The sequence below is a fragment of the Pristiophorus japonicus genome, chromosome 4, assembly GCF_044704955.1.
Source record: "Pristiophorus japonicus isolate sPriJap1 chromosome 4, sPriJap1.hap1, whole genome shotgun sequence".
Classification (NCBI taxonomy): domain Eukaryota; kingdom Metazoa; phylum Chordata; class Chondrichthyes; family Pristiophoridae; genus Pristiophorus; species Pristiophorus japonicus.
The window spans coordinates 4,815,400-4,838,115 of record NC_091980.1 but is presented as its reverse complement, the minus strand read 5'-3'; the positions used below and the strand labels follow the sequence as shown (position 1 = coordinate 4,838,115).

Below are 22,716 nucleotides of genomic sequence, written 5' to 3'. Positions count from 1 at the left end.
ACTGTGACCCCTGGTTCTGGACTTCCCCAACATTGGGAACATTCTTTCTGCATCTAACCTGTCTAAACCCGTCAGAATTTTAAACGTTTCTATGAGGTCCCCTCTCATTCTTCTGAACTCCAGTGAATACAAGCCCAATTGATCCAATCTTTCTTGATAGGTCAGTCCCGCCATCCCGGGAATCAGTCTGGTGAACCTTCGCTGCACTCCCTCAATAGCAAGAATGTCCTTCCTCAAGTTAGGAGACCAAAACTGTACACAATACTCCAGGTGTGGCCTCACCAAGGCCCTGTACAACTGTAGCAACACCTCCCTGCCCCTGTATTCAAATCCCCTCGCTATGAAGGCCAACATGCCATTTGCTTTCTTAACCGCCTGCTGTACCTGCATGCCAACCTTCAATGACTGATGTACCATGACACCCAGGTCTCGTTGCACCTTCCCTTTTCCTAATCTGTCACCATTCAGATAATAGTCTGTCTCTCTGTTTTTACCACCAAAGTGGATAACCTCACATTTATCCACATTATACTTCATCTGCCATGCATTTGCCCACTCACCTAACCTATCCAAGTCACTCTGCAGCCTAATAGCATCCTCCTCGCAGCTCACACTGCCACCCAACTTAGTATCATCCGCAAATTTGGAGATACTGCATTTAATCCCCTCGTCTAAATCATTAATGTACAATGTAAACAGCTGGGGCCCCAGCACAGAACCTTGCGGCACTCCACTAGTCACTGCCTGCCATTCTGAAAAGTACCCGTTTACTCCTACTCTTTGCTTCCTGTCTGACAACCAGTTCTCAATCCACGTCAGCACACTACCCCCAATCCCATGTGCTTTAACTTTGCACATTAATCTCTTGTGTGGGACCTTGTCGAAAGCCTTCTGAAAGTCCAAATACACCACATCAACTGGTTCTCCTTTGTCCACTTTACTGGAAACATCCTCAAAAAATTCCAGAAGATTTGTCAAGCATGATTTCCCTTTCACAAATCCATGCTGACTTGGACCTATCATGTCACCATTTTCCAGATGCACTGCTATGACATCCTTAATAATTGATTCCATCATTTTACCCACTACTGAGGTCAGGCTGACCGGTCTATAATTCCCTGTTTTCTCTCTCCCTCCTTTTTTAAAAAGTGGGGTTACATTGGCTACCCTCCACTCCATAGGAACTGATCCAGAGTCAATGGAATGTTGGAAAATGACTGTCAATGCATCCGCTATTTCCAAGGCCACCTCCTTAAGTACTCTAGGATGCAGGCCATCAGGCCCTGGGGATTTATCTGCCTTCAATCCCATCAATTTCCCCAACACAATTTCCCGACTAATAAAGATTTCCCTCAGTTCCTCTTCCTTACTAGACCCTCTGACCCCTTTTATATCCGGAAGGTTGTTTGTATCCTCCTTAGTGAATACCGAACCAAAGTACTTGTTCAATTGATCCGCCATTTCTTTGTTCCCCGTTATGACTTCCCCTGATTCTGACTGCAGGGGACCTACGTTTGTCTTCACCAACCTTTTTCTCTTTACATACCTATAGAAACTTTTGCAATCCGCCTTAATGTTCCCTGCAAGCTTCTTCTCGTACTCCATTTTCCCTGTCCTAATCAAACCCTTTGTCCTCCTCTGCTGAGTTCTAAATTTCTCCCAGTCCCCAGGTTCGCTGCTATTTCTGGCCAATTTGTAAGCCACTTCCTTGGCTTTAATACTATCCCTGATTTCCCTAGATAGCCACGGTTGAGCCACCTTCCCCTTTTTATTTTTACGCCAGACAGGAATGTACAATTGTTGTACTTCATCCATGCGGTCTCTAAATGTCTGCCATTGCCCATCCACAGTCAACCCCCTAAGTATCATTCGCCAATCTATCCTAGCCAATTCTCGCCTCATACCTTCAAAGTTACCCTTCTTTAAGTTCTGGACCATGGTCTCTGAATTTACTGTTTCATTCTCCATCCTAATGCAGAATTCCACCATATTATGGTCACTCTTCCCCAAGGGGCCTCGCACAATGAGATTGCTAATTAATCCTCTCTCATTACACAACACCCAGTCCAAGATGGCCTCCCCCCTAGTTGGTTCCTCAACATATTGGTCTAGAAAACCATCCCTTATGCACTCCAGGAAATCCTCCTCCACCGTATTGCTTCCAGTTTGGCTAGCCCAATCTATGTGCATATTAAAGTCACCCATTATAACTGCTACACCTTTATTGCATGCACCCCTAATTTCCTGTTTGATGCCCTCCCCAACATCCCTATTACTGTTTGGAGGTCTGTACACAACTCCTACTAACGTTTTTTGCCCTTTGGTGTTCTGCAGCTCTACCCATATAGATTCCACATCATCCAAGCTAATGTCTTTCCTAACTATTGCATTAATCTCCTCTTTAACCAGCAATGCTACCCCACCTCCTTTTCCTTTTATTCTATCCTTCCTGAATGTTGAATACCCCTGAATGTTGAGTTCCCAGCCCTGATCATCCTGGAGCCACGTCTCCGTAATCCCAATCACATCATATTTGTTAACATCTATTTGCACAATTAATTCATCCACCTTATTGCGGATACTCCTTGCATTAAGACACAAAGCCTTCAGGCTTGTTTTATTAACACCCTTTGTCCTTTTAGAATTTTGCTGTACAGTGGCCCTTTTTGTTCTTTGCCTTGGGTTTCTCTGCCCTACACTTTTCCTCATCTCCTTTCTGTCTTTTGCTTTTGGCTCCTTTTTGTTTCCCTCTGTCTCCCTGCATTGGTTCCCATCCCCCTGCCATATTAGTTTAAATCCTCCCCAACAGCACTAGCAAACACTCCCCCGAGGACATTGGTTCCAGTCCTGCCCAGGTGCAGACCGTCCGGTTTGTACTGGTCCCACCTCCCCCAGAACCGGTCCCAATGCCCCAGGAATTTGAATCCCTCCCTGCTGCACCACTGCTCAAGCCACGTATTCATCTGCGCTATCCTGCGATTCCTACTCTGACTATCACGTGGCACTGGTAGCAATCCCGAGATTACTACTTTTGAGGTCCTACTTTTTAATTTAGCTCCTAGCTCCTTAAATTCGTTTCGTAGGACCTCATCCCTTTTTTTGCCTATGTCGTTGGTACCAATGTGCACCACGACAACTGGCTGTTCTCCCTCCCATTTCAGAATGTCCTGCACCCGCTCCGAGACATCCTTGACCCTTGCACCAGGGAGGCAACATACCATCCTGGAGTCTCGGTTGCGGCCGCAGAAACGCCTATCTATTCCCCTCACAATTGAATCCCCTATCACTATCGCTCTCCCACTCTTTATCTTGCCCTCCTGTGCAGCAGAGCCAGCCACGGTGCCATGAACTTGGCTGCTGCTGCCCTCCCCTGATGAGTCATTCCCCTCAACAGTACCCAAAGCGGTGTATCTGTTTTGCAGGGGGATGACCGCAGGGGACCCCTGCACTACCTTCCTTGCTCTACTCTTCCTGCTGGTCTTCCATTCCCTATCTGGCTGTGGACCCTTTCCCTGCGGTAAGACCAACTCACTACACGTGATACTCACGTCATTCTCAGCATCGTGGATGCTCCAGAGTGAATCCACCTTCAGCTCCAATTCCGTAACGCGGACCGTCAGGAGCTGGAGGCGGATACACTTCCCGCACACATAGTCGTCAGGGACACCGGAAGCGTCCCTGAGTTCCCACATGGTACAGGAGGAGCACAACACCCGACCGAGCTCTCCTGCCATGTCTTAACCCTTAGATACACTTAAACTGGTAATAACAATGTTAAAAGTTACTGACCAATATAAGTACTTGCATTTATATAGCGCCTTTCACGACCACCGGATGTCTTAAAGTGCTTTACAGCCAATGAAGTACTTTTGGAGTGTAGTCACTGTTGTAATGTGGGAAACACGACAGCCAATTTGCGCACAGCAAGCTCCCACAAACAGCAATGTGATAATGACCAGATCATCTGTTTTAGTGATGTGGATTGAGGGATAAATATTGGCCTCAGGACACCAGGGATAACTCCCCTGCTCATCTTTGAAATAGTGCTGTGGGATCTTTTACGTCCATCTGAGATCAGACCGGGCCTCGATTTAACGCCTCAGCCGAAAGATGGTATCTCTGACAGTGCGGCGCTCCCTCAATACTACCCCTCCGACAGTGCAGCGCCTCCTCAGTTCCGGCCCTCCGACAGCACAGCACTCCCTCAGTACTGCCCCTCCAACAGTGCAGCGCTCCCTCAGTACTGCCCCTCCGACAGTGCAGCACTCCCTCAGTATTGCCCCTCCGACAGTGCAGCACTCCCTCAGTATTGCCCCTCCGACAGTGCAGCACTCCCTCAGTACTGCCCCTCCAACAGTGCAGCGCTCCCTCAGTACTGCCCCTCCGACAGTGCAGCACTCCCTCAGTATTGCCCCTCCGACAGTGCAGCACTCCCTCAATACTGCACTGGGAGTGTCAGCCTAGATTTATGTGCTCCAGTCCCTGGAGTGGGACTTGAACCCACAACCTTCTGACTCAGAGGCGGGAGTGCTACCCACTGAGCCACGGCTGACACTTCAGTAGCAGGCAGAAACCAACACAAATCAGCATCACAGGTACCAAAGGAATTCTTTCTTTCTTTCCCCGGGCTGGAGAGTCTAAAACCAGGGGTCACAGTCTCAGGATACGATGTTGGCCATTTAAGACTGAGATAAGGAGGAATTTCTTCACTTCTCCGGATTGAATGCCAATTGCCACTGTTCTGCCCACCTGACCAGTCCATCGATATCTTCCTGCAGTCCGCAGCTTTCTTCCTCACTATCAACCACACGGACAATTTTTGTATCATCTGCAAACTTCTTAATTGTGCCCCCTACATTGAAGTCTAGATCATTGATATATACCACAAAAAGCAAGGGACCTAGTACGGAGACCTGTGGAACCCCACTGGAAACATCCTTCCAGTCACAAAATCACCCATCAACCATTACCCTTTGCTTCCTGCCTCTGAGCCAATTTTGACTCCACTTTGCTCTGGATCCCTTGGGCTTTTACTTTATTGACCAACCTGCCATGTGGGACCTTATCAAAGGCCTTGCTAAAATCTATGTAGACTACATCAGGCACACTGCCCTCATCGGCCCTCCTTGTTACCTCCTCAAAACATTCAAGTTAGTCAGACACGACCTTCCCTTAACAAATCCATGCTGACTGTCCTTGATTAATACGTGACTTTCTAAATGATGAGTTGTCCTGTCCCTCAGAATTTTTTCCAATAATTTTCCTACCACTGAGGTTAGGCTGACTGGCTTGTAATTACTCGATCTGTCCCTTTCTCCATTGTTAAGCAACGATATAACATTAGCAGTCCTCCAGTCCTTTTGAGTCAACCACATTGGTGTGGGCCTGGAGTCACCTATAGGCCCAGCCCGGGTAAGGACGGCAGGTTTCTTTCCTTAAAGGGACATCAGTGATCCAGTTGGGTTTTTACAACACTCTGACAGCTTCCTGGTCACTTTTACTGAGAAAAATAAAATAACTCACTTTATAGTCAATAACTTCTCAAACTGGCCAGGGAGAGATTTGATCTTGTGTTCTCTGCATTACCAGTTCAGTAACAAAACCACCAGACTACTTTACCCAATTGCTCCGATCCAAAGGACAATCCCCACCTTGGGGGCAGAGAGTGACTAGGGTTGTCGCTGGTGTCAGAGGGGAAGGCTACAAGGACTCTTCCCGGCTTCCATACAGATGGGTGAGGGGGTTTACTAACTCTCCCGCACTTTCCTGGAGTCTCCAGGAATCAAAGGTTGATCGCTTCTGACAGAACAACAACTTGCATTTATATAGCGCCTTTAACGTAGTGAAACATCCCAAGGCGCTTCACAGGAGTATTATGAGATGCAAAATTTGACACTGAGCCGCAGCTGACCAAAAGCTTGGTCAAAGAGGTAGGGTTAAGGAGCGTCTTAAAGGAGGAGAAAGGTGGAGCGGTTTAGGGAGGGAGTTCCAGGCAACAGAAGACACGGCCACCAATGGTTGAGCGATTATAATCAGGGATGCTCAGGAGGGCAGAATTAGAGGAGCGCAGACATCTCGAGGGGCTGTGGAGCTGGAGGAGATTACAGAGATAGGGAGGGGCGAGGGCCATCGAGGGATTTGAAAACAAGGAGGAGAATTTTGAAATCGAGGCGTTGGTTAACCAAGAGCTAATGGAGGTCAGTGAGCACAGGGGGTGATGGGTGAGCGGGACTTGGTGCGAGTTAGGACACGGGGCAGTGAGCACAGGGGGTGATGGGTGAGCGGGACTTGGTGCGAGTTAGGACACGGGGCAGTGAGCACAGGGGGTGATGGGTGAGCGGGACTGGGTGCGAGTTAGGACACGGGGCAGTGAGCACAGGGGGTGATGGGTGAGCGGGACTTGGTGCGAGTTAGGACACGGGGCAGTGAGCACAGGGGGTGATGGGTGAGCGGGACCTGGTGCGAGTTAGGACACGGGGCAGTGAGCACAGGGGGTGATGGGTGAGCGGGACTTGGTGCAAGTTAGGACACGGGGCACAGGGGGTGATGGGTGAGCGGGACTTGGTGCGAGTTAGGACACGGGGCAGTGAGCACAGGGGGTGATGGGTGAGTGGGACTTGGTGCGAGTTAGGACACAGGGCAGCGAGCACAGGGGGTGATGGGTGAGCAGGACTCAGTGCGAGTTAGGACACAGAGCAGTGGAGTTTTGGATCACTTCCAGTTTTCGCCGGGTGATCTCTCAAGGCACTTCGCAGGAGCCTTATCAAACAACATTTGACGCCGAGCCACAAAAGGAGGTAAGTTTTAAGGAAGGTCTTGAAAGAGGAGAGAGAGGCAGAGAGCTTTAGGGAGAGAATTTCAGAGCTTGGGGCCCAGGCAGCTGAAGGCACGGCTGCCAATGGTGGAGCGATTAAAGTCGGAGATGCGCAAGAGGCCAGAATTGAAGGAGCGTAGACATCTCGGCGGGACATTGGGCTGGGGGAGGTTACAGAGATAGATATTAAGGGAATCAAGGGATATGGGAATAGTGCAGGAAAGTGAAGTTGATGTAGAAGATCAGCCATGATCTCACTGAATGGCGGAGCAGGCTCAGGGGGAAGAATGGCCGACTCCTGCTCCTAATTCTCATGTTCTTAAAGAGTTGTGATAGAGATGAGCCATGATCTAACTAAATGAGACAACAGACTCGATGGGCTGAACGGCCTCCTCTTGTTCCTGTGTTCCGAATGCATATTCATTGGACGTGTTTATTTGCAAAAATGGCCACCATTCTCCATCTTCTGTCTCTTGATTGGTCCCCTTGGAGGATAAACCACATCTTGAATTTTCACAGGAATGTGTAACTGGAACATCCCATCCCAAGGTCTCACTGACTTTGCAAATTGTAACTTGATCCACTTTGACTTCCTGAAGCGACAGAGGACAGAGCTCCCCAGAAGACAGCAAGAGCCAGCCAAAGTGCCTTACCCGTCCAAGTGCATGCCCCCCCCAGCCAAAGTGCCTTACCCCAGCGCTAGTGTATCCTTCTCCCCCTCACCCCCGCCCCACCAGAGATGGGGCAGGCATTGTGTACGGATTGTTAACAGGTTTATTGGGTATGGTAAATAGTGATAGTGTCATGACTTCTGGATATCGTCCACTCCAACAATGTCACTTGTGATCCGTCTCCCCTCGGATCCACGCCCCCACACCCGCGTCTCCCTGCCCTCCCCAACCGTGTCCCTTCCCCTTCCCCCTCCCCCACCCGTGTCTCTCCCTCACCCCATCCTTTCTCTCTGCCTCAGCCTCTTTCCTTCCCTCTCCCCCAGCCTCTCTCTCTCTCTCTCTTTCTCTTCCCCCCCCCCTCCGGCCTCTATCTCTCTCTCTCACCCCCGGCCACTCGCTCTCTCTTTCCCCCAGCCTCTCTCTCTCTCTCTCTCATTCTCCCTCTCCTCCAGTCTCTCTCTCTCTCCACCACCCTCACCCGCACCGCCCAGTCTCTCTCTCTCTCCTGTCCTCTCGGCCCCCTTGCTGCTTTTATGCTTCTATGCTGCACGATGCCGCTCAGGAGGGGAGGGGGAAGAGAGTCGGGGGTGGGGGGGAAACGAGAGTCGGAGGTGTGGGGGAAGCGAGTCGGTGGGGGGGGAAAGAGAGCCAGGGGGAGGAATAGAGTGGGGGGGGGGGCGAAGAGAGTCGGAGGGAGAGAGTCAGGGGGGAGAGCGTTGGTGGGAGAGAGTTGGGGAGGAGGGTAGAGAGTCGGGGGGGGAGGGGAGAGATTCGGTGGGGAGAGAGTCGGGGGGAAGAGTCGAGGGGAAGAGAGTCGGGGAGGAGAATCGGGGGGGGGGAGGAGAGAGTCGGGGGGGAGAGAGTCGGGGGGGAGAGAGAGTCGGGGGGGAGAGAATCGGGGGGGAAGAGTCGGGGGGGGGGGACGAGAGTCGGGGACGAGAGTCGGGGGGGAGAGAGTCGGGAGGGGGAGAGTCGGGAGGGGGAGAGTCGGGAGGGGTGGGGAGGAGAGTCGGGAGGAGTGGGGAGGAGAGTCGGGAGGAGTGGGGAGGAGAGTCGGGAGGAGAGTCGGGAGGTGAATCCACAAGACAAAAACACACAAAAAGGATTGGGAGACTCTGAGTGAAATGGGATTCCTTTATCGGGAACAAAGATGTTCACTATTGGTAGTTTTGCTAACAGTGCACATTCCACAAACCACCTTCATCGTCCTCACTGACCCGCACAGCTTTCAATAGGGACAAAATACACCCCTGGCCGGCCTCCCACGTTCTACCCGACGTAAACTAGAGGTCACCCAAAACTGGGCTGACCCATGTCCTAACTCGCACCAAGTCCCGCTCACCCATCACCCCCTGTGCTCACTGCCCCGTGTCCTAACTCGCACCGAGTCCCGCTCACCCATCACCCCCTGTGCTCACTGCCCCGTGTCCTAACTCGCACCCAGTCCCGCTCACCCATCACCCCCTGTGCTCACTGCCCCGTGTCCTAACTCGCACCAAGTCCCGCTCACCCATCACCCCCTAACTTAAAAATCCTCAGTTTCCCCAATCAATTTGCACAGCGTAACTCATTTAGTTACTTTTTTTTTTAGGCACGTTTTTTTTCCCTTAAAAGGGGCGTAACCAACCAGCTTCGCCAATTCTGGCCATTTAGAGAACTTTGGCCAGCTAATAGTTACTCCATTTCTGCTTAGGCCAGCGTATGTGGCCTCTCGAGAAAACCCTTGCGGAGAGTTAACGAAATCGGTGCAGGTAAGTACATCGGAGGCCATTGGGCCTGGGCTAGGGACCGGGACCGGCACACACATCGGGACCCGAGAGGCTCGGCTGGGGAGGGAGTGCACTGACCGGCACTCACTCGGGGGCCACAGCGGACCAGGAATGCACTCACTCGGGGGCCACAGCGGACCGGGAATGCACTCACTCGGGACCACAGCGGACCAGGAATGCACACACTCGGGACCACAGCGGACCAGGAATGCACTCACTCGGGACCACAGCGGACCAGGAATGCACTCACTCGGGACCACAGCGGACCAGGAATGCACTCACTCGGGACCACAGCGGACCAGGAATGCACTCACTCGGGGGCCACAGCGGACCAGGAATGCACTCACTCGGGGGCCACAGTGGACCGGGAATGCACTCACTCGGGGGCCACAGCGGACCAGGATAGCACTCACTCAGGGGCCACAGAGGACCGGGAAGGCACTCACTCGGGACCACAGCGGACCAGGAATGCACTCACTCGGGGCCACAGTGGACCGGGAATGCACTCGCTCGGGGGCCACAGCGGACCAGGAATGCACTCACTCGGGACCACAGTGGACTAGTAATGCACTCACTCGGGGGCCACAGTGGACCAGGAATGCACTCACTCGGGGCCACAGTGGACCAGGAATGCACTCACTCGGGGCCACAGCGGACCAGGAATGCACTCACTCGGGGCCACAGCGGACCAGGAATGCACTCACTCGGGGCCACAGTGGACCGGGAATGCACTCGCTCGGGGGCCACAGCGGACCAGGAATGCACTCACTCGGGACCACAGTGGACTAGTAATGCACTCACTCGGGGGCCACAGTGGACCAGGAATGCACTCACTCGGGGGCCACAGCGGACCAGGAATGCACTCACTCAGGACCACAGCGGACTAGGAATGCACTCACTCGGGGGCCACAGCGGACCAGGAATGCACTCACTCAGGGCCACAGCGGACCAGGAATGCACTCACTCGGGGGCCACAGTGGACCAGGAATGCACTCACTCGGGGGCCACAGTGGACTAGGAATGCACTCACTCGGGGGCCACAGCGGACTAGGAATGCACTCACTCGGGGACCACAGTGGACCGGGACTGGCACTCACTTGGGGACCAGAGAGGGTCGCAGACAGCCGACCTGAAGGCTTGGTGCCCGGCGAGGGGGATGGGGGAGGGAGAGAGAGGTCACAAAGCTCAAAGAGGGTGGGGGGGGGGGGGGGGGTGTGGGAAGAGAGAGGACCGGGCACAAGATCTTTGGGAGCTCTACTGCGCATACGCAGCCATTTCAGCGACATCAAGAACATCAGTTTTTTCCCCGCGCATGCGCAGAAGGCCCGGCTGCTTTTACCAGCGCAGAGCGTAGGCTCCACCCCTCCGAGGCGACTGGCCACACTGTGCAGCTCCAGATTACAGCACAAACATCGGGGAAAGTTCTGACATGTTTTTCTGGCGCTTTTCTTGACCTGAATAAGCAGCACAACTCTGGCAATATGCCAGAAAACAGGCTTGGGAAAAATTGAACCCCATATATGGTCACCATTACTGATACTCGCATAGTAATTCAGATTTATTGAATTTAATTTAAATTCCCCAGCTGCTGTGGTGGGATTTGAACTCAAGTCTCTGGTTTACTAGTCCAGTAACATAACCACTACACTACTGGGTGTAGCAAATAAAAAAGAAAGTCTTGCATTTTTATAACGCCTTTCATGACCACCGGATGTCACAAAGCGGTTTGCAGCCAAGGAAGTACTTTTGGTGTGTGGTCACTGTTGTAGTGTAGGAAATGCGGCAGCCGATTTGCGCACAGCAAGCTCCCACACACAGCAATGGGATAATGACCCAGATAATCTGTTTTTTTGTTATGTTGTTAACCACAACACGAGTTATAAACAGACAGGGTTCCCAATACAGACCACGATGCCAATTTGGACGCAGTGCACACACATTATATTCAATGTAGGTCCCTTACTGTAGCAAACCAGTGATTTGATTTATCGTCCTAATAAAGGCTTACTTCGCTGGGCAAATAGCAAATATATTGGGTGAAAAATATAATCAAAACAAAATGGGATTTAATCAGCAAGACACGAGCACACTCGCCTGTAAAACAACAGCTGCACGCCAAATAAGATCGCGAGCATTTCTGTGATGGATTAACCATGAATATTAACATTTAATTATTCAATCTCGATAATGGATAGATTGTTCAATTACCCAAATCCATTCCACACTTTCCATTGACTGTAATCAGGGTAAGCCCATTTGGAAAATGTAGAAATACTTTGTAAACATCAAAGGAATCTCGTTGCGATCTCAAAGCTTTCCTGCAATCACCTCTGGTTATTTATCCCATTAACGTAACAGTTTAGTCGCTATGAGACATTTAGAAAAGTTCAAGCTGTTCCAGGAATACTGAGGGAGCATCAGCATGGGTTCAGTTCCCAGAAGCACAGCTTATATTGCACTCGCTTTAACTCTTTGGAGACGGAGGCAGCTCATCGGCCCAAATCCAGGATGAGCACACATGCTGAATTGGCCACTTTTAAAAAGAGTTTGCAAATAATTGGGCTGCAATCAAGAACTGGAATTTTGTTGTTCAGACATCAAATTTAACCCTCCCCTTCTCTCACCCTGAAACTGAACAGGTGGCAACCAAAATTTTCCCCTAATTTCCTTTAGCGGGCTGAGCGGGTCATGCAAAATTCCGCACGTGTTTAAGAACATAAGAACATAAGAATTAGGAACAGGAGTAGGCCATCTAGCCCCTCGAGCCTGCTCCGCCATTCAACAAGATCATGGCTAATCTGGTCGTGGACTCAGCTCCACTTACCCGCCCGCTCCCCGTAACCCTTAATTCCCTTATTGGTTAAAAATCTATCTATCTGTGACTTGAATACATTCAATGAGCTAGCCTCAACTGCTTCCTTGGGCAGAGAATTCCACAGATTCACAACCCTCTGGGAGAAGAAATTCCTTCTCAACTCGGTTTTAAATTGTCTCCCCTGTATTTTGAGGCTGTGCCCCCTAGTTCTAGTTTCCCCGACCAGTGGAAACAACCTCTCCGCCTCTATCTTGTCTATCCCTTTCATTATTTTAAATGTTTCTATAAGATCACCCCTCATCCTTCTGAACTCCAACGAGTAAAGACCCAGTCTACTCAATCTATCATCATAAGGTAACCCCCTCATCTCCGGAATCAGCCTAGTGAATCATCTCTGTACCCCCTCCTAGTATATCCTTCCTTAAGTAAGGTGACCAAAACTGCACGCAGTACTCCAGGTGTGGCCTTACCAATACCCTATACAGTTGCAGCAGGACCTCCCTGCTTTTGTACTCCATCCCTCTCGCAATGAAGGCCAACATTCCATTCGCCTTCCTGATTACCTGCTGCACCTGCAAACGAACTTTTTGGGATTCATGCACAAGGACCCCCAGGTCCCTCTGCACCTCAGCATGTTGTAATTTCTCCCCATTCAAATAATATTCCCTTTTACTGTTTTTTTTCCCCAAGATGGATGATCTCACACTTTCTGACATTGTATTCCATTTGCCAAACCTTAGCCCATTCGCTTAACCTATCCAAATCTCTTTGCAGACTCTCTGTGTCCTCTACACAACCCACTTTCCCACTAATTTTTGTGTCATCTGCAAATTTTGTTACACGACACTCTGTCCCCTCTTCCAGGTCATCTATGTATATTGTAAACAGTTGTGGTCCCAGCACCGATCCCTGTGGCACACCACTAACCACCGATTTCCAACCCAAAAAGAACCCATTTATCCCGACTCTCTGCTTTCTGTTCGCCAGCCAATTCTCTATCCATGCTAATACATTTCCTCTGACTCCGTGTATCTCTATTTTCTGCAGTAACCTTTTGTGTGGCACCTTATCGAATGCCTTTTGGAAATCTAAATACACCACATCCATCGGTACACCTCTATCCACCATGCTCGTTATATCCTCAAAGAATTCCAGTAAGTTAGTTAAACATGATTTCCCCTTTATGAATCCATGCTGTGTCTGCTTGATTGCACTATTCCTATCTAGATGTCCCGCTATTTCTTCCTTAATGATAGCTTCAAGCATTTTCCCCACTACAGATGTTAAACTAACCAGCCTATAGTTACATACCTTTTGTCTGCCCCCTTTTTTAAACAGAGGCGTTACATTAGCTGCTTTCCAATCTGCTGGTACCTCTCCAGAGTCCAGAGAATTTTGGTAGATTATAACGAATGCATCTGCTATAACTTCCGCCATCTCTTTTAATACGCTGGGATGCATTTCATCAGGACCAGGGGACTTGTCTAACTTGAGTCCCATTAGCTTGTCCAGCACTACCCCCCTAGTGATAGTGATTGTCTCAAGGTCCTCCCTTCCCACATTCCTGTGACCAGCAATTTTTGGTATGGTTTTTGTGTCTTCCACTGTGAAGACCGAAGCAAAATAATTGTTTAAAGTCTCAGCCATTTCCACATTTCCCATTATTAAATCCCCCTTCTGATCTTCTAAGGGACCAACATTTACTTTAGTCACTCTTTTCCGTTTTATATATCTGTAAAAGCTTTTACTATCTGTTTTTATGTTTCGTAATCTATCTTTCCTTTCTTTATTGCTTTTTTAGTCATTCTTTGCTGTTGTTTAATATTTTCCCAATTTTCTAGTTTCCCACTAACCTTGGCCACCTCATACGCATTGGTTTTTGATTTGATACTCTCCTTTATTTACTTGGTTATCCACGGCTGGTTATCTCTTCTCTTACCACCCTTCTTTTTCACTGGAATATATTTTTGTTGCGCACTATGAAAGAGCTCCTTAAAAGTCCTCCACTGTTCCTCAATTGTGCCACCGTTTAGTCTGTGTTTCCAGTCTACTTTAGCCAACTCTGCCCTCATCCCACTGTAGTCCCCTTTGTTTAAGCATAGTACGCTCGTTTCTGACACAACTTCCTCACCCTCAATCTGTATTACAATCTGTATCTGTGTGTGTCTGTTCTCATCAGCACCCTCAATGCCTCCCTGATAAAGTGCAACATCCCCACCGATACCTGGGAGTCCCTGGCCAAAGACTGCCCTAAGTGGAGGAAGTGTATCCGGGAGGGTGCTGAGCACCTCAAGTCTCGTCGCCGAGAGCATGCAGAAATCAAGCGCAGGCAGCGGAAGGAGCATGCGGCAAACATGTCCCACCTTCCCTTACCCTCAACCACTGTCTGTCCCACCTGTGACAGGGACTGTGGTTCTCGTATTGGACTGTTGAGTCACCTGAGAACACACTTTTAGAGTGGAAGCAAGTCTTCCTCGATTCCCAGGGACTGCCTATGATGAAGCAGTCCCTCGAAATTGCTTCCACTCTAAAAGTGAGTTCTCAGGTGACTGAACAGTCCAATACGGGAATTAACAGTCTCTGTCACAGGTGGGACAGACAACGGTTGAGGGAAAGGGTGGGTGGGGAGTCTGATTTGCTGCACGCTCCTTCCGCTGCCTGCGCTTGATTTCTGCATGCTCTCGGCGACGAGACTCGAGGTGTTCAGCGCCCTCCCGGATGCTCTTCCTCCACTTAGGGCAGTCTTTGGCCAGGGACTCCCAGGTTTCAGTGGGTATGTTGTACTTTTTCAGGGAGGCTTTGAGGGTGTCCTTGTAACGTTTCCCCTGCCCACCTTGGGCTCGTTTGCCGTGTAGGAGTCCGAGTAGAGCGCTTGCTTTGGGAGTCTTGTGTCGGGAATGCGAACAATGTCGCCCGTTTCACCGGCTGCACGGGACCTCGAGAGCGCTGAACGGCCGCGCAGCTTAAAGGGAGCATTGGTGGCCACCTTAGGAACAGGAGGAGGCCCATTCAGCCCCTCGAGCCAGTTCTGCCATTCAGTGAGACCATGACTGATCAGTACATGCTTATTCTCCAACTCAGTGAAAATCTCTTCAACAAACATCTCGGAAAATTTCCCTCTCTTTACTTTAAGCTCTTTATCCCCAGAATTGACTATTCCAACGCACTCCTGGCTGGCCTCACCTATTTTACCGTACATAAACCAGAGGTGATCCAAAACTCGGCTGCCCGTGTCCTAACTCGCACCGAGTCCCGCTCACCCATCACCCCCTGTGCTCGCTGCCCCGTGTCCTAACTCACACCAAGTCCCACTCACCCATCACCCACTGTGCTCGCTGCCCCGTGTCCTAACTCACACCAAGTCCCGCTCACCCATCACCCCCTGTGCCCCGTGTCCTAACTCCCACCAAGTCCCGCTCACCCATGACTCCCTGTGCTCACTGACCCGTGTCCTAACTCGCACCAAGCCCCGCTCACCCATCACCCCCTGTGCTCACTGACCGACACTGGCTTCTGGTAAAGCAACGCCTCAATTTCAAAGTTCTCATCCTTGTTTACAAATCCCTCCATGGCCTCGCCCCTCTCTATCTCTGTAATCTCCTCCAGCCCCACAACCACCCCCGACATGTCTGCGCTCCTCTAATTCTGCCCTCTTGAGCATTCCTGATTATAATCGCTCAACCATTGGTGGCTGTGTCTTCTGTTGCCTAGGCCCCAAGCTCTGGAACTTCCTGCTTAAACCTCTCCGCCTCGCTACCTCTCTTTCCTCCTTCAAGACGCTCCTTAAGACCTACCTCTTTGACCAAGCTTTTGGTCACCTGCGCTAATTTCTAATTATGCGGCTCACTGTCAAATTTTTATCGCATAATACTCCTGTGGGATGTTTCACTACGTTAAAGGCGCTATATAAATACAAGTTGTTGTTGTTTTATTTTGCCAATGGCAGCCACATTCTTGCCCGGAGGGCTTAGGACTGTGTAGGCACAGAGAGGTACCAACTGCTCTCAAGATCCCTGAGTTATTAGCAACAAGTGAATCCCATCGCATCTTCCTGGCAGTTCCCCCCTCCCCCGCCGCCAACCTCGCTCCCTAAATTTCTCCAACCAACAATGACGGAATATGAATATTAATTCTCTACTGCAACTCAGCTCGGAATCTAGTTGGGTTTGTTGGTCAAAGTGCTACAATTGGGGGCTTCTCTCCATGACTTAGAACACAAATGTGTTCTGGAAGCATTTTCCATCCTTCTGAACACTCTCTTGTAAGCTGCACCCAAAATTATTATTTCTTTTTACATAACTAGTGCCAGACCATAATCCAGGCTACCAGCTGGTGGTTTCCATGGAGAGTGGATGGAACTGCAGAATGATATTCCCAAAGCAGCAGTAATAATCCTGGAAGATCTCATAAGCCTATGTAATAAAGCAGAATTGACTTATTCAACCCCCAAACTGGAACCTGATAGAATCATGATTCCCAAAACAGTTGCAAAAACCCAAGCAAATTTTAGAAGCCCATCCAATAAACAAACAATTTGACTGCCAAATGGTGGCCCTGAAAAAGAAACACTTGGATTTATGTAGTGCCTTTCACGACCACCGGACGTCTCAAAGCGCTTCACAGCCAATGAAGTATGTTTGGTGTGTAGTCATTGTTATAATGGGGGAAACGTGACAAGCTCCCACACACAGCAATGTGATAATGACCAGATAATCGTTTTTTGTTATGTTGATTGAGTGATAAATATTGGCCAGGACACCGGGGATAACTCCCCTGCTCTTCTTCAAAATAGTGCCGTGGGATCTTTTATGTCCACTTGAGAGCAGACGGGGCCTCGGTTTAACGTCTCATCTGAAAGACAGCACCTCTGACAGTGCAGCGCTCCCTCAGTACTGCCCCTCCGACAGTGCGGTGCTCCCTCAGTACTGCCCCTCCAACAGTGCGGTGCTCCCTCAGTACTGCCCCTTTCTGACAGTGCAGCGCTCCTTCAGTACTACCCTCCGACAGTGCGGCGCTCCCTCAGTACTGCCCCTCTGACAGTGCGGCGCTCCCTCAGTACTGCCCCTCCGACAGTGCGGCGCTCCCTCAGTACTGCCCCTCCGACAGTGCGTCGCTCCCTCAGTACTGCTCCTCCGATAGTGCGGCGCTCCCTCAGTACTGCCCCTCCGACAGTGCGTCGCTCCCTCAGTACTGCCCCTCTGACAGTGCGGCGCTCCCTCAGTACTGCCCCTCCGACAGCGCGTCGCTCCCTCAGTACTGCTCCTCCGACAGTGCGGCGCTCCCTCAGTACTGCCCCTCTGACAGTGCAGCACTCCCTCAGTACTGCCCCTCTGACAGTGCAGCACTCCCTCAGTACTGTCCCTCCGACAGTGCAGCACTCCCTCAGTACTGCCCCTCCGACAGTGCGGTGCGTTTTGCACAATACATCAGTGACTACACTCCAAAAAGTAGTTCATTGACTGTAAAGCACTTTGGGATGTTCTGAGGCTATATAAATGGAAGTTCTTCCTTTATTTTCTGGGAGGTAATTAACTAGAAATCGCCCCTCACATTTCTGCTCCAACATATGCTGATAACTCCCCTGGCTGGTGAATCTAGAACTGTGGGGTGGCGGGGGCGGGGGAGGCATAGTCTCAGGATAAGGGGTCGGCCATTTAGGACTGAGATGAGGAGGAATTTCTTCACTCAGAGGGTGGTGATTCTTTGGAATTCTCTGCCCCAGAGAGCTGTGGAGGCTCAGTCGTTGAGTATATTCAAGGCCGAGATCGATAGATTTTCAGGCACCGAGGGGATCAAGGGATATGGGGAATCGGGCGGGAAAGTGGAGTTGAGGTCAAAGATCAGCCATGATCTTATTGAATGGCGGAGCAGGCTCGAGGGGCTGAATGGCCAACTCCTGCTCCTAATTCTTATGTTATGAAAGGTTAACCCAATGTCTTATTAAAAGTGCACAAGAATATAAGAAATAGGAGCAGGAGTAGGCCATATGGCCCCTCGAGCCTGCTCCGCCATTTAATAAGATCATGGCTGATCCGATCATGGACTCAGCTCCACTTCCCCGCCCGCTCCTCATAACCCCTTATCCCCTTATCGGTTAAGAAACTGTCTATCTCTGTCTTAAATATATTGAATATCCCAGCTTCCACAGCTCTCTGAGGCAGCGAATTCCACTGATTTACAACCCTCTGAGAGACGAAATTCTTCCTCATCTCAGTTTTAAATGGGCGGCCCCTTATTCTAAGATCATGCCCTCTAGTTCTAGTCTCCCCCATCAGTGGGAACATTCTCTCTGCATCCACCTTGTCAAGCCCCTTCATAATCTTATACGTTTTGATAAGATCACCTCTCATTCTTCTGAATTCCAATGAGTAGAGGCCCAACCTACTCAACCTTTTCTCATAAGTTAACCCCCTCATCCCTGGAATCAACCGAGTGAACCTTCTCTGAACTGCCTCCAAAGCAAGTATATCCTTTCGTAAATATGGAAACCAAAACTGCGCTCAGTATTCCAGGTGTGGCCTCACCAACACCCTGTATAACTGTAGCAAGACTTCCCTGCTTTTACACTCCATCCCCTTTGCCCCCCCAAGGTTACAAAACGTATTAGATACAGTAGATCGGGCATTAGAGAGACGCACATGCCAAGCATGGGTCTGTAGGAGGAGGAGAAGATTGAGGGAGATGAGGCCATCCATCAAATTATTAGTCTGGATACCTAATCATGCTGACGCTTACCGATAAATCCCAGCTGTGAAAATTCCAGGATCATCCACTCTTCCGATGGCTGCTGCAGTGCAAAGTTCTTCATTGTGCTTAAATAATTGGGTCTCACCACGATATCATCTTCCAACTGTCCGTGAAAAGGAAACAGAAACACCCCTTTCAGTAAACAACCTTGTGTAAGCTTACTGCTGTAAAACATTTCAACAAATTCAAAAAAATACCTGTTGGTATAAACCTGTTGGGCTCAATGTCAAATTCTATATAATTCATCGTGTTTGTGTGCACGTGTATGTGTGCACGTGTGTGCATGTGTGTGTATGTGTGTGCACGTGTGAGTGTGTCGGTGTGTGTTTGTCTGTGTGTGTGTGTGTGTGTGTGTGTGTGTCTTTCTCTATATCTGTGTTTGTGTGTGTGTGTCTCTGCCTGTGTGTGTGTGCGTGTGTGTGTGTCTCCCTCTGTGTGTGTCTCTCTCTATCTGTGTGTGTGTATGTATGTGTCTCCCCGTGTGTGTGTATGTGCGTGTCTGTGCATGTGTGTGTATCTCTCTCTCTGTATCTGTGTATGTGTGTCTCTGTGTGCCTCTCTCTCTCTAAGTGTGTGCGTTGCTCTCTCTCTATATGTGTCTCTCTATATGTGTGTGTGTGTGTGTGTGTGTGTCTCTCTGTCTCTCTCTCTGTCTCTCTTTATCTGTGTGTGTATCTCTCTATCTGTGTGTGTGTATTGTCTCTCTCTATCTATGTGTGTGCGTCTCTCTCTCTCTATATGTGTGCGTCTCTCTCTCTCTATATGTGTATGCGTCTCTCTATATGTGTGTGTGTGTGTGTCTCTCTCTCTCTCTCTGTCTCTCTCTCTCTCTCTGTCTCTCTTTATCTGTGTGTGTATCTCTGTGTGTGTGTGTGTATTGCCTCTCTCTATCTATCTGTGTGTGTCTCTTCGTCTCTCTCTCTACATATCTGTGTGTGTGTGTCTCTCTCTATCTATCTGTGTGTGTGTCTCTTTCTCTCCCATTATCTGTGTGTGTCACTCTCTCTCTCTCTGTGTGTGTGTGTGTGTCTCTCCCTTTCTCCCACTATCTGTGTGTGTGTGTTTCCCTCTCTATTTGTGTGTTTGTGTGTGTGTGTGTGTCTCTCTCTCTCTCTATCTGTGTGTGTGTCACTCTATATGTGTGTGCCTGTGTGTGTGTGTGTCCCTCTCTCTCTATCTGCGTGTGTCTCTCTATCTGTGTGTGTGTGTCTTTCTCCCTATCTGTGTGTCTCTCTCTCTCTATCTGTGTGTGTGTCATATATTCAACCAGCATTGTAACCCATGTATAAACTGACCTAAGTTGTACACTGTGAGAACAATGACCACTAGGTGGGAGACACTCCTAACCTGGACCTTCAGGTACAAAAGGGGAAGCTCCACCCACCTTCATCACTTGAGTGCTAAGGAATAAAGGACAGGTCACAGACTGACCTTCTCTCAAGCATGGGCCTCGTGTTCATTTATACTGTATAGTAAGGACCTATCAATGGCGACGAGAAACTGGGATTTAAACCACGCAAGCATGGCCACTAGCAGAACAGACGAGAGGTACTGTGTTAAGGAATGGTTGGGACAGAGATTCAACATTGTTAAAGCAGCACACAGTTCTCCAGGCAGACAAGGGCAATCGGACATGCCCCAACATGTAGTCGAACCCAGAGGGGGAGTTCGACAGAGACAATGGCAAGTTGAACGGCGATTCACACCATTGCAAGGGACAATGCGGCCAGTAATGGGGTCATCAACACCTGTTAATGGTGCACTTAAGGACAGTCACAGTGGCAGTCAGGGACGATCGACTGGCAAGGGACCTTTTGTTTCCAACAACAGCTCATGCTGGAGGTGTGGAGGCACACAATCAGCCGGAGTTTGCAGAGATGAGCAAAATACCTGCAGAAATTGCAGAAATGAACGCTGGGGGAAATCGCTGGAAGCTGAAGTTCAGCGAGTTCATGTGGAGCACGTATACAGTTCATACACCAGGACACCACCGATAATGATGAAAGTGCTCCTCAATGGCATCCCAGTATCAATGGAGCTAGACACGGGGGCCAGCCAGTCCCTGATGGGTATCAAACAGTTCGAAAAGTTGTGGGCGTCCAAGGCCAGGAGGCCAAAATTATCGCCGATTGACGCACAGCTACGGACTTACACAAAGCAGATCATTCCGGTGCTAGGCAGCACCACTGTAGTCGTGACCCACAAAGATTCAGAGAACAGGTTGCCACTCTGGATTGTTCCAGGGGACAGTCCCGCACTACTGGGGAGGAGTTGGCTTGCTGTCATGAACTGGAAATGGGGCGATGTCAATGCAATTTCCTCTGTGGAGCGAGTATCATGCTCACAGATCCTGGACAAATTTGACTCATTATTTCAACCCGGCATCGGCACTTTCATGGGGGCCAAGGTAGTGATTCACATAAACCCGGACACCAGACCAGTACACCACAAGGCCAGAGCAGTGCCGTACGTGATGCGGGAAAAGATAGAAGGCAAATTGGACCGCCTGTTGAGGGAAGGCATCATCTCGCCAGTCGAATTCAGTGACTGGGCGAGCCCGATTGTGCCGGTGCTCAAGGCGGATGGGTCGGTCAGGATATGTGGTGATTACAAGGCCACTATCAATCGGGTGTCACTCCAAGACCAGTACCCGCTACCGAGAGTGGAGGACCTCTTTGCGACGCTATCTGGTGGCAAACTTTTTTCAAAATATAACCTGACCTCAGCTTACATGTCCCAGGAGCTGGCGAGTGAATCGAAGAAGCTGACCACCATCACGACACACAAGGGGTTGTTTGAGTACAACAGATGTCCGTTCGGGATTCGCTCGGCCGCCGCGATCTTCCAACGAAATATGGAAAGCCTCCTCAAGTCGATTCGAGGGACGGTGGTTTTTCAGGACGACATCCTCATCACGGGTTACGATACTGAAGAACACCTCCACAACCTGGAGGAGGTGCTACGCAGACTGGACCGGGTAGGTCTGCGACTGAAAAAGGCGAAGTGCGTCTTCCTAGCTCCAGAGAAAGAATTCCTGGGGATGAGGGTAGCAGCAGGTGGGATCAGCCCTACTGCGTCCAAGACGGAAGCGATCCAGAGAGCACCCAGACCCCGTAACACGACGGAGCTGCGTTCGTTCCTGGGGCTCCTGAACTATTTTGGTAACTTTCTTCCCAAATTGAGCACGCTGCTAGAGCCGCTACACGTGCTCCTACGCAAAGGTCACGAATGGGTCTGGGGGGACAGCCAGGAAAGGGCTTTTAATAGAGCACGCAATTTTTTATGTTCCAACACTCTGTTAACACTATACGACCCATGTAAGAAACTTGTGTTAACGTGCGATGCGTCATCCTATGGTGTCGGGTGTTTGTTGCAGCATGTCAATGTCAAGGGTCAGTTACAGCCGGTAGCTTATGCCTCCAGGAGTCTGTCCCAGGCAGAAAGAGGTTACGGGATGGTAGAAAAGGAGGCGCTCGCATGTGTATATGCTGTAAAGAAAATGCACCTGTTTGGCAGGAAATTTAAGCTGGAGACAGATCACAAACCCCTAACGTCCCTTTTGGCCGACAACAAGGCCATAAATGCAAACGCATCGGCCCGCATACAGAGGTGGGCACTTACGTTAGCCGCCTATGACTATACAATTCGGCACAGACCGGGCACCGAAAACTGCGCCGATGCACTCAGCAGGCTCCCACTAGCCACCACTGAAGGAGCTACCGAGCATGCTGCTGAGATGGTCATGGCTGCTGAAGCTTTCGGAAGCAAAGGCGCACCCGTGACAGCCCGTCAGATTAAAGTCTGGACAAATAGACACCCGCTATTGTCTCTAGTCAAGAAATGTGTCCTGAATGGGGACTGGGCAGCCACGTACGGGGCATGCCCTGAGGAGTTTAAACC

The 22,716-nt window shown here is 50.0% G+C and overlaps 1 protein-coding gene across 1 annotated transcript in view; it reads right to left on the bottom strand.

The window, feature by feature from the left end:
- Window positions 1–22,716, bottom strand: part of mgat4b (alpha-1,3-mannosyl-glycoprotein 4-beta-N-acetylglucosaminyltransferase B) — a 406,613-nt gene that overhangs the window by 85,297 nt on the left and 298,600 nt on the right. The window contains exon 8 of the mRNA XM_070877144.1: window positions 18,805–18,919. Coding sequence (XP_070733245.1) covers window positions 18,805–18,919 — 115 coding nt within the window. The remainder of the gene's footprint in view (window positions 1–18,804; window positions 18,920–22,716) is intronic.